Here is a 13357-nt window from a genome sequence, read left to right as displayed (position 1 = left end):
CTTTGTTTCAACCCGGCTGGACTATTGTAATGCTCTTTATCTGGGCATAAGTGAATCACTGGTTACTTGTCTTCAGCGTGTCCAGAATGCTGCAGCGAGATTTTTAACAAATACCAGAAAGCGGGATCACATAACACCTTTATTGATATCCCTTCATTGGCTACCTGTTAAATACAGAATACAATACAAGGTGTTGATGTTTGTTTTTTAAAGCACTACATGATGAAGCACCTGAGTACATAAAAGACATGTTAATTCCTTATCAGTCTCAACGTCACCTTCGCTCCTCTCAGAATATGCTCCTAACCGTCCCACGGTCTCGCCTGAGGCGTAGTGGAGATCGCGCTTTTTCTGTTGCGGCTCCTGCACTTTGGAATGTGTTGCCACTATCCTTAAAAACCTCATCAGGCATGGATATTTTTTTAAAAGGAATTGAAGACTTATTTATTCAATCAAGCCTTTGGCGTTTGATTAGGTCTGAGAACTGTGAGTGATTTGTTGTTTGATTCTCTTGTGTCTTGTTTTAATGTAACTTAATGTTTGTATGTATTTTAGAGTTATTGATTAGCCTACTTATGGACAGCACTTTGGTCCATTCTAATGGTTTTGAAAGTGCTTTATAAATAAAAGTTGAGTTGAGTTGAGTTGAGAAAAAAATGCATAGCATTATTTGTGAACCAAACCTAATATTATTTTTCTGAGTAACATGAATGAGATTTGAGAGCATGAGGGAAGATTTTCAGAGAATAACTGATTAAAAAACACAAGTACACAGTCAAACAATACAATTTCACACAGAGAAAGTTCATAGTAATAAGTACTTGCATGTGGTGCAGGTAACTTACTGTAATTCAATGTTGCCACTGACATGTTCAGATTATTTTAGAAATGTAATGGTTGTTCTGGGGAAACAAAAGAAAAAAGCTGATTATTCACAACATAATATTTATTGACCAGTAAATGGCTTTAAAATGGTATTTGAGAGAATGAGGGCACATGTAGTAGGCTAAGTAAAGTTAGGCTAAACAAAAACAGACCAAACTATATTAACCTGCTTTTGTTATTCATAACAAACACCAATGACGACAGCACGAATCAGCTAAATTAGTTAGGCTATCAGCAATTTGAAGACACAGTTGTACAGAATATGTTGAACTGAATGACTAAATCAATCTAAGACAATAAGTCAATAATTTAAATTTCCATTTGTTCATTAGATCAACGTAGTTAGTTAGCACCGCGTCTAAAACCTTCATACCAGATACTGTGCAATAAACGAGTTGTAAACACTGTAAAACGTAGTAATGTATAATAAATTTAGTTTATATATGTGTGTGTTTGAATATTACTCTGTATATATATATTTATTTGGCGAGTTTACAAACCTTGTAACGGAGAGCCGAACAAACGGCGGAAGCTTTGATGAGGGGAGCCGTTACTTTCAAACCCGATGACGTCGATCAGCTGAGCTTTGATGCGCGCGAGCATCACTGAAGCGACGACAGCAGAGGAATAGCAGCAGTTTCGTGACAGAATAAAACTTCTCTCCTCCTGGTTCTTCTTCTTCTTCATATTATTAATATTATTATTATTATTTAGTGTTGTTGTTTAAGGTTTAAATTACTTAATAAAATAGCCTAGGCCTATACTAAGTAAATGTAAGTTACCCAAGTGAAAAAGACGTAGGCTACTGTTAAATGTATTAAAATGCATTAAAGTATATTTGTATTGTAGGCCTACTAAAAACACACTAATACATTTAATAGTACGTCTTTTTCACCTGGGTATGTATACTGAATCAAACTTAAGTAGCCTATAATAATAATAATAATAATAATAATAATAATAATAATAATAATAGGATAATAATAATCTTATTCTGGCCTCACTGAACCATTGGGTTCCTCCAGACGCTGGCTTTAACATAAGAGATCTTCCAGGAACCACTTAAATGTTAAAAGATCTTCCAATAACCCTTTTATCGCATTCAAGTTCCTCTATTTTCCCCCAAAGCACTTTGAGGTCTCATGGTAATGAAAAGGTGACTCCAGAACCTCTGAACTAAATACAAAGTGCTTAAAGGATCCCATAAGTTCCAGCAAGAACCTCAAAGATGGTCAATGCTCCTCCAGTAACCCTACTATAGGAGAAAGAGCTTTGAGGCACCTAAATTACATTTTGAAGTTCCTTGAGTATCCAACAGGATATTTGAGGCTCCTTTAGTTTTTACAGTGTACATGTTAGAGTACATGTGGCATACCACAAATTCATGTTGAGATGTACTGTATGTCTTTTATTAGTAAACATTTTGTGTGTGTGTTTAGGTTTTTTATAAACGTAAAATAATTCTGCTTCAAGTCAGTTCAGTTGAGCTGGTGCTCCTTTGAATTAGTTTTAACATCAAATACAGTTCACAAGATATTTTATATTCAACTTCCACTTTTTACTTTAAGAATAAACTATATTTAATTTCATTGAGACAAACATCGATGCTCACAATCACTTTTTAAACAATTCATTTTTAATTGTATGACTAGTGCAAAACACAGGAATGATCAGAAGAAAGTTGCCAAACCACCAAAACACAAAGATCCCATGAAATCAACTGATGTGACCTTTGCTTTTTATATTATTTTAAAGCCATCTTCTAGATTTAAAATGTAAATAAAGCCACATATTAAAATTTATTTTGATTTCATGGGGTCTTTAAAACGTATATATATTTGGTGCACAAAAGTATTTTAAAATGTGATATTAAAAAAATCATACGATAATCTTCAGTTACAGAAATTATCATTGTAAATTGAAATAAGCACATATAAAAACAGTGCAAGAAGTGTTTGCCAGTTATGAAAGAACACAAACATATCCTTCACTCCTCAGATCTGCTGCAGATGAAGTTGAGTTTGTGGTGTTCAGGACGGCTGATCCAGCGCTGATCTCCTCCAGACTGAACTGCTCCAGATCTCACTGCAGACCCACAGTTCTCCTCTCCTGTGCCGTTCCCTGGAGCCCAGTTCTGATAGCACACAGTCTCTCCGCTCACCCAGAACCAGAGGCCCACAGTGCAGGAGTGACGTAAACCCAACCACACCGCCTCAGTAGACGCACGTTTAACCACATTCATCACACGACGCTGCATCTCCTCTGACTGAACCGAGACCAGATCCGTATAATTCTGTCTGCAGTATCTCAGAGCTTCAGGCCACGTCAGATTCTCTTTGATCAGAATCAGTTTATCTGGACACAAAACAAACCACAAGCAAAAACTAGAGAGAGACTGATCAAAAACAACATGCAGAACAAACACTGTGGAGGAATCTGTCATGTCGGACATGTAGCGTGAACTTTAAGATATCTGGAGGTGATGGATGGATTGTGTGTGTTTGTGAGGATCTGCTCACCTTCATGACACACAAAAGGATGTTGGAGGTTGCAAGTGTCGTCATACCATTGACCCAGAGCATTTGGATAGATCTTTGCACAGTTTTCATTTCCTCCAACATTAGGTTGACCAGAAGCCCAGTCTCTGAATGAGGAGTCACTCTGATCTGACCACTGCCATGAGTCTCTGAACAGACCGATCCAGACATCATTAGATATGTGACTATCATTGATGAACTTCTGAATCTGTTGATTCTCATTCTGGTTCCTCACACTGACCAGATCAGTGTGATTCTGTCTGCAGAAACTCTGAGCGCCTCTCCAGTTCTTCGTCTGATTGACAAAGACGAGTCCTGTGTTAAGGACAACATTTAGGCTGTTTGGGGTCATTTTGACCCCAAACTTTTAAAGAGCAATTGCATAAGGAAATATACATTTTTTATATGGAAAACTATATATCATTTTTTTTATTTACTTCTCAACTATACATTTATGCTGTGTTTTTGTGGAAATTTTGAAGTTTTTTACCTATTTACTGCACAATTACATAACTAGGCCATAAATTGGCTCATGAAAAATGATTTTTTAAAGAAAAAATCACTTAAATGATGATCTTAATTAAATCTAAATAGTTTTTGGACATTGCTCTATGTGTTAGAGATAGAATACTGACATCTGCTGGTTTGTGGAAAAACTTTAGAAATTATAATTAAAGAAAGAAAGTGCAATGACCACATATATCCAATAGAGGGCCATAGAGACTCATTCATTTTCACTTTATTGTTTGTGATGCTTCAACTTCTCCTCACAACTTTGATATATATATTTTGTGAATATTTCTTTAAACATTTTTGAAATACATAAAAAATCTGTATTTTTGTCAGAGTTAGAATTTGTTGTTGTTTTCTGATATATTTTGAATTATCTGCTTTTGCAAATTATTATACATACATTTGCAGAACCATTACAAGTCACCACTATGACATGACTGTGGTGTGTGTATGTGTGTGTGTGTGTGTGTGTGTGTGTGTGTGTGTGTGTGTGTGTGTGTGTGTGTGTGTGTGTGTGTGTGTGTGTGTGTGTGTGTGTGTGTGAACAAGCTTGTTCCATGTTGCATATGTGACATTTTTCAGATTTATGCCAGTTTAGTTGATTTTATTTGTCAATTTCTATAAAAATGCTCTCTGTTGCAGTGACATAGATGTGTGTTTGTGTGTGTGTGTGTGTATGAGATAGAAAGTTCGTTCCACTTTGGGTTTATGCTCTAGGACCAGACCTTGATTTAAATGTAATTTTTTTTTAGATTTATGCCAGTTTTGTTTATTTTATTTGCCAATTTCTATAAAAATGCTCTCTGTTGCAGGGACATACACGTGTGTGTTTGTGTGTGTTTGTGTGTGTGTGTGTATGAGATAGAAAGTTTGTTCCACTTTGGGTTTATGCTCTAGGACCAGACCTTGATTTAAATGTAATTTTTTTTTAGATTTATGCCAGTTTTATTTATTTTATTTGCCAATTTCTATAAAAATGCTCTCTGTTGCAGTGACATACATGTGTGTGTTTGTGTGTGTTTGTGTGTGTTTGTGTGTGTGTGTGTGTGTGTGTATGAGATAGAAAGTTTGTTCCACTTTGGGTTTATGCTCTAGGACCAGACCTTGATTTAAATGTACATTTTTTTAGATTTATGCCAGTTTTGTTTATTTTATTTACCAATTTCTGTAAAAATGCTCTCTGTTGCAAACACATACATTTGTGTGTTTGTTTATGTGTTTGTGTGTGTCTGTGTGTGTGTGTGTATGAGATAGAAAGTTCGTTCTACTTTTTATTTATGCTCTAGGACCAGACCTTGGTTTATATGTATACATTTTCAGATTTATAATGGATTTAATTTTATTTTTTTGACAAACAAAATAAAAAAAAGTCATTTTTTTCATTTTCCCATTCATTTTCAATGTGGGGTCATTTTGACCCCAAACAGCTTAAACGGTAAAATTTTTTTTACACACCTTTAGAACAACCAAATCAAGCCCAGTTTTTTTGTGCATGTTTAGATAGGTTATTTAGGAAAAGTCCCAGAGTTTCATGCCTCTGATATGAAGGTAACATTTTTAAAAAATGAAAGAAAAGTCCATTGGGGTCATAATGACCCCAAACAGCAATTAAGGGTTAAGAAAAACACATGGAAACCGATTCATGAATCAGTTTGGTCATTATTCTTATTCTGATTTACAGTTCATGGTTTTTAATGTGAATAAGAGCAGCGAAGCATCAGAAACACGTGACATGCAAAGACTGTTTCTACAGCTGATGATATATTAAATATTCATGATGTTTTTGCTGATAAAACATTAAGTAACATTTGTGAATATTTTGATGATTTTCAAACTCTTTATTTCTCCATTATGGTTTGATATGATATCAGTTTACATTTTGCTGAAATATAATTCTCTGTATTCTCTAATGGCAGATTCTGAAAGTTATCAACAACAAAAGATCAACATGCATTAATTAAAGAAAATTCCCCAATCCTATATCGGTTTGTCTTTAGAAATTGACTTCAAGTTGTCTTTGCTATATTTATGACCACATTAAACAGCAGAAGAAATTAGTATCGCATCAAAATTTTGTACAGTATATGGTGTATCTTTTTATAAGAATGTTTATATGAATGTTTATTGTGATTGTATGGAGCTGCACTTACTGTTAGATGAACTGCAGATGAAAGTCAGGTTGTTACTACATGAAGAATCATTCCATTCTCCATTTTTCATGAAAGCACACTTATCTCCTCCATCAGGTTGTCCAGATCCCCAGTTCAGATAGAGTGCAGGTTCACCTGAAGACCACTGCCATTTATAAACACTCGTCCTCTGCAGCCCAATCCAGATAGACTGAACACCTCTATCATTCACACTCTTGTTCAGCTTGTTCATGTCGTTCATGTTGTCAACGGTGGCCAGATCTGTGTAATTCTCTCTGCAGATTCTCTGAGCTTCAGTCCAGTTCTTGCCCACGTTTATAAAGTGATACTGACGCTGAACACATTCAGATACGGAGCAGAGAGCTGTGTAAAATAAAGACAATTGCACAAATAAATTATTTATAATAAACAACAACAAATGAGGGGCAAATAGAAAAATAAACATCTAAACATTAAATATTTGTTATTATTATATGTGAATTTGTAAAAAAAAAAAAAAAAATTGGAATAAATGCAACAAAATGTGAAGGGTAAATATATAAATAAATGTGTAGGCCTACATAAATGAAGTAATTAAATATCCATTGTTATTGTTAACTAAAACTAGAGCAATCATTTTTGGTTTTTGAAATAAAGCTAAAATAATATAAAATATAAATATTATGAAAAACGTAAATTTAAAATGTTGCCTTAATTGACAACTGACTGAAAAAAAAACAAGTTTAAATTGAAGTACTGAAATTACTACAACTAAAATAAAAGTTAAATAGAAACTTAAAAATGTATGAAATACAACAGAATTACTAAACCTAAACTAGAATTAGGCAATACCTGAAAATATAAAACTGAAAGCTATTACCCAATATTAATAAATATTTTAATAGTAAAAATAATATTAATATAAAACTGAATAGATATATGAATAAAAAATATTCGTGATTATGGGAGTTGTGAAAGAGAGCGTTTGATTTAATGCTTTTCATAACAGGGTCAAACCTGATGAAACTATAAACCATAAATAATACAACAAACACACTCACCAATGAGAAGAAGAATCAAATATAGAGTTTGGGCCATTTCTGAGGAAAAACACATTAAAAAACTCAAAATATCATATTCACCTTCAAAGTAAAACATGATCATATAATAAAAAACTTTTTAGCAGCAAAACTTGATTCACAATCATTCAGACAATATTAACATCTGAAAGTGTAATTGTGTTTGAAGAATGAACATGTTCTTACTTTAGAGGTCGTGTGTTTCTGTCCTGAGTCTGATGTTTCTGTCTGCAGATTTAAACTACGTGATTATTATATCTGCTCTCATCCCTCATTCAGCTCATCACGTCACTTGTTTATTTCTCTGAAAACCCCCATTTCATATTTTACTTCCTCCTTATTTGTATGTTTTTCCAACTCTTTCCCCTTATTTGCATCTTGGCGCCTGTCAGTCTGTATCAGTCTATGTTTATATGGACCTTATCAGAACATTATATACATATGAACATTCATAATTTATATTTTAACATTAATAACTAAACAGTTTCTCTAATGTTATTGCTGGACTGTATAACTCGTGTTACATCCCTGTTCAATTTGACGTGTGTTTGTGTTTCTCTGTTTTTGGTCACTTTTTATCTGTTTGTGTGTGAACTGAACAACCCACTAATGATGTGATTGATGAGGGTTGAGTTCATTAGTGAAGACTGGTGATACTGGTTATTGAGAGCCTTTAAAAGTCCCTGTTTGAGACTCCAGTCAAAGAGGAAGAAACGTGTGTGAGATGAAGGAGTGAGTTTGACTATTGAGAGAGTTTGGCTGTGTCTGAAATCACAATCTCTCTTAAAGTCGGTGCTTATTTTGAATAAGAAATTACTTCATGACCAGTAAAAAAGAATGTCCTATGTGTGTGTGTGTGTGTGTATGAATGCAAACCAGACATACTACATTCGTCATGTTGTCATTATCATGTGACCTACCAGCGTCAGTTGCGTCGCTTCACTACCATTCATCAATCCTCTCCTGTGGCCTCATGGGATAGTAAATTGTCCATCATATACACACTTCAGAATCTCACAGGAAGAAGTAGATCATCCGGGTACTTTTTAACAACTCTTTTATGAGTGCTGTGAATTCAGACATACTTCTACTGTCACATACTGTCTTCACCGTCTATATAGTGATGAATGGGATTTCAGATGTACACTGTAAAAAATTTGCTGTAGTTTTGCAGCTGTTTGCCAGTAACTTACTGTAGATTTAAATTTATGTTATTTACTGGCAACAGTTTGTTCAAAGTTAAATGAACATTAAACATTAACAAGTCTTTGTCTTTAAAGAATAAAATTATAAAATAACAATCTAATGCAAAGCATTCTGGGAACCAGAAATCTTCATCAACCTTTTTCTGTTTTTTTCCTTCAGATTTTGGTTCCCAGAATGCTTTGCATGAGGATGTTATTTTAGTTTTATTCTGTAAAGATAAAGACTTGTTAATGTTTAATGTTCATTTAATTTTGAACAAATTGTTGCCAGTAAATAACATCAATTTAAATCTACAGTAAGTTACTGGCAAGTAGCTGCCAGTAATACTGTAATTTCTACAGATTTTTCTAACAGTGTAGCCTTTGTGTTGAGAAGAGGGTTTGAGGGATTAAAAAAGACAAAATGAAGAGAAAGGAAAGATGTTTCCTTGTTGAGGAGGAGACACGACAGACATTCACAACAGAGACGAGATAAAGACATTAAAGTGCTCATATCATGCTTTCATTCCCCTGAAGTACATTTCTAATGTTAGTAAAGGTTGTTGGACTCTCATTATCTCACTGAAATAATATCATCATCTTCTGCTGCTGCTGTTTCAGAATAAACGTGTCTTTATTTCCTCCGTCTAAATACCTGATTGTGATTGGCTGGAATGCGGACATTAAAACATTGTTATGCGTTTTTAGAATTCATCTCTTTGTGAATTTTTTTTAATTTTTGTTTTGTTTCATACTCCTGCTGTTTACTGTCTGTTTTTTTTTTTTTTTTGTCTATAAAACATGAACACATTTGCATGTAAACATCCTCATCACTCATTTGTTTATGTCCCCGTTTAGACGTTCAGGCTGGACAACATTTACATTTCTGACGTGAAACAGGAGAAACAGAGTGTTATTGTTCTAGTCATATTTCATTAAATTTAATTCAGGCTTATTAATTTGCAGGGATGGGTATAAATACATTGTTACGTCCCAGAGGTCTAGAGTCCAGGACTATAACATAAATAAAAGTCTTTACATCTGACTCCTAATTTTGTTTATTAAAAAGTTGTAAAAATGGCCACTGTCAGCACATGACATCAAAAAGGAAGCATATTGACTTCAGGGTTGGGTCAAGGCCAAAATAACAAACAATGAATCTACCCTTTTCCCCAAAGAAAACTACTATTTTCACAACTAGTTTAACAACAAAACTTTTCTCACATCCTAAAAGAGCATCAGTGATAAGATTTTCTGCACCCTTCTTGTGGCGTTTGCCAATGTTAAAACCCTGGACCACCAAAGACCTAGCCTGACAAGCCAGACACACATCGAGATGTTGGGTCTGGGAACACATCATTGGCAGGACTCAATCCGAGGGCCGGGATAAACTGTTGTCTTTCAGATTCCCTCTGCACGCAATAGGATAGCGCTACAACCAACCAGAGCGTTTTCCCACCAGGAGCTAGTTGATAGATTAAACGTTTGCCGTATCCGGTCGGCAAAACTCTGAACACATCTTCCTTTTTTAAGAATGACTTCAGGTCCGTTCTTTGTTCTTTCCTCAAAGAAAAGCTTAACTCCAATTCCTGCAGAGTCGCGGCCAAAGCCGATTCGAAAGACACATCTTCTTTGTTTTCAAGTAACAGGGAATTCACGCGGAACCGACACAACTCTGCCGTCATTATGTTAAGCCCGCCCGCCGACTCTATACACGATGTGATTGGCCTGACTAGAGTTTGGTTTTTCCAGCTCGCAAGCCAACGGAGAGTTGCTCGACGACACTGGCTGCAAATGACATTCGCTGCCGCTAGGGTGCGTCTAGATTTCTAGGCTTTTAATTTATATGTCTATGTGATGTTTTTAATACGCTTTAAGACAAATCATGTGTAAATTCATAAGTCGACACCATTGCTGAGTATTTTCTCCTTTAAACTGCAGTGAACCAAAGACAGTCTCAAAACACGGTTTGAAATCGCTGGTGTTTCTGACGTCACAAACTACCTTGTAAACAATCAGATAAACGTGTGATCGTCAACCAGTGGATCTCTGAGCTGCTGTGAGTGAGTGGAGGCGGGGCTAATTTGCATATTCATAGAACAGCATATACTAAATGAGGCAAGGGTGTAGAGTTACATTCAAGATATTTTGCATGAAAAAAATTTCACAGAAAAAAAAAAATATTTAAATATGTAATTTTGGTGATCAAAGATGATAAATGACTCTTGCGCTGATAATAAATAAATGATAAATCTAAAATGGGTTGGTCTGAAGTAGCTACATTATTCATAGGTGTGGTTTGGGCGTAACGTGAAATAAACCAATCAGAGCGACATCTCACATTCCCTTTAAGAGCAGGCACACTTGTTCCATGGCGGATTGCTATTATAATGGCGGATTTGCCAGGCACACGCCAGGAGCGGATCACAGCCGAGAAGACCGACGTTCTCGTCAGGGCCGTAAAACACAGAGAAGTGACATTGGGGATGGAGAAACCCACCCAAATTAGCTTCGGTTAAACAAGCGTATAATAATTTGGGTAAATGTGTAAGCTAGATTTATGCCTATTTTTTCACATCTTCAAAGACACAACAATAATTTCCCTTGTGTTAATATTTTTCCTTGTAATAATGTATATGTGATTTGCAAAAATGAAAACTGCTGCTTCTGTGTAGATGAGAGAATCAAAGTGTATGCGCGTTGTGCACACGCTACATTGATTATGGCCAAGCATGCGCCCTCAAAATAGCATCTGAATAACATGCGCAACGCGCCACTGACTTTAGACTAGGTTTTTTCTGGTCTGTGGCGGAATTGTTTTCTAAACCTGCAAAATAGCACCAGGGAACGTTTGCGCTGAAACACGCCTCCTCTTTTCGCTGCACCACCCCCGGGAGCGCAAGTTCATTCCTTAATTTACCAACGTGCATCTGTGGAGGGAAAAGCCCGCTGTGCACGGGTGCAAAATAGGAATGATACATGCGTTGGTATACAAAGTCAATTGCGCTGGGTGCAAGATAGGGCCCTATAAGTTTTTGAATAAAAGTTGGTGCCCTTTCGAAACATTTACTCGTATTGTGTCACTAGACACTATGGGGAAAACTCATTTTCTCTGAACCTTTAATTCAAAAGCACAGTGGCACAGCCATGACAGAGCGGCGATCTGGGTTCTGAGCACGGTGACTCGAAGTTATTCGCTCCTGTTTGCTCGCAGGCCTCCCCGATTCGCGAGCATAGTCGATACATCGGTGAAGAGCAACATGGTTCACGTCCTCCGCACCAAAGTAATGAGCTTACTTTCGCTTAAGACCGCATTACTGCTAGCATTAGCATCAGTCACGCGAGTAGGAGACCTGCAAGCTCTCTGTCAGTGCTTCCTGCCTCGAGTTTGGGCAAACGACTCCAAGGTTGTCCTCAAGCCGAGGCATGGCTACGTGCCCAAAGTGCTCTCTACTCCGTTCAGAGCACCAGTGATTACGCTGTCCGTTCTTCCCGATTCAGAAGACGAGTGTCAACCTCACTTACTCTGCCCTGTTCAGGCCTTAAGAGGATACATTCAGCGCTCTGCCGAAGCAGAGACTATCCCGTTGGGTAGTGGATGCTATTGCGTTGGCTTACGCTTCGATGGGCCTTCAATGCCCCCTCGGAGTCAGAGCTCACTCTACCAGAGGCGTGTCTATTGGTGACATCTGTGCGGCGGCCGGCTGGTCTTTGCCAGCCACCTTCAACAGATTTTACAATCTGGAGGTCCCTCTGTCCCCACAAATCCTCTCTGTCTAGCTGGAGTTGACCTCGAGGCAAGCTCAACCCGCTATTACCCTTCCAGAGGCTCCCATCTCAGTCCGAGCCCTTCATTGTAGGCATATCTTGCTCTTCGCCCTACGCATAGGGACCCTCAATGGAGCGTTCCAGGCTAGGGCCACAGAACATGTCGTTCTGCTCATAAGCACAGCGTGATTGGATTGGTTCCCCATAGTGTCAAGTGACGCAATATGAGTAAACATTTCGAAAGGGAACGTCTCGGTTACTTGCGCAACTTTGGTTCCCTGAGATAACGGGAATGAGTATTGCGTAGACGGCCGTGTCGTGGCCATTTCACTTCACGACTGGCGTTCATTGCTTCATTCAAATTAAACTTGATTCCTATGGCGAAATGAGCTGCTTTTATAGGCAGACGCCCAGCCGTGATTGGCTCACTCAGACACGCTGTTTCGCCATGGGTTCGTACAGTTCCCCCTGAGCAGCCGATGAGCGCGCTCAGATCACCGCTCTGTTATGGCTGTGCAGTGGCACTGCGCTTTTGAATTATACGCTTAAAAATTCATAGAAAAGGAGTTTTCCCCATAGAGTCTAGCGATGCCATACAAGTTCCCGTTATCTAAGGGAACCGAGGCTATGTAAGTAACCGAGACATTATCTCCTTATATTGAACATATAACATCATATCATCTAAATAAATACTATGTACATTAATTAAACCCATAACTGATATTTAATTCTGGAAGCTTGTAGACAGTGAACTCATATTAATGTATTTCTTTGGCAGATCACATAAGCTGCAAGACAGCATGAACATATGAAAAAAAAAAATTTTTTTCTTTCTGATAAATATCTGATGCCTTAAAATCTTTAAACAAACTTTCACAAATATGTCAACTCAAAAGCCCTGAAGAGTTACAATCTCATTTACATATGACAATGAAACTTTGTTTGAATATTATAGAAAATACAATTAAAACATTACTTTTCTGAAAATTCTTATTTTGTTGTTTCATACTCCTGCTGTTTACTGTTGTCTATAAAACATGAACACATTTGCATGTAAACACATCCTCATCACTCATTTGTTTATGTCCCCGTTTAGACGTTCAGGCTGGACAACATTTACATTTCTGACGTGAAACAGGAGAAACAGAGAGTGTTATTGTTCTAGTCATATTTCATTAAATTTAATTCAGGCTTATTCATTTGCAGAGATGGGTATAAATACATTGTTACGTCCCAGGTCTAGAGTCCAGGAGTATAACATA

At 36.8% G+C, this 13357-nt stretch overlaps 1 protein-coding gene across 1 annotated transcript; it reads right to left on the bottom strand.

The window, feature by feature from the left end:
* Positions 1-2872: 2872 nt before the first annotated feature.
* On the bottom strand, positions 2873-7162 carry LOC308705491 (C-type mannose receptor 2-like; the record flags this gene model as incomplete). The annotated part of the gene is made up of 4 exons (XM_081390526.1): positions 2873-3240; positions 3405-3737; positions 6086-6448; positions 7126-7162. 4 exons carry the CDS (start codon positions 7160-7162, stop codon positions 2873-2875), a joined length of 1101 nt encoding a protein of 366 aa, XP_081246652.1.
* Positions 7163-13357: the final 6195 nt, after the last annotated feature.

Source organism: Scardinius erythrophthalmus, assembly GCF_964197995.2.
Source record: "Scardinius erythrophthalmus genome assembly, chromosome: 2".
Taxonomy (NCBI): domain Eukaryota; kingdom Metazoa; phylum Chordata; class Actinopteri; order Cypriniformes; family Leuciscidae; genus Scardinius; species Scardinius erythrophthalmus.
The sequence above is the reverse complement of the archived record's forward strand: the minus strand, read 5'-3'. Positions and strand labels throughout refer to the sequence as shown.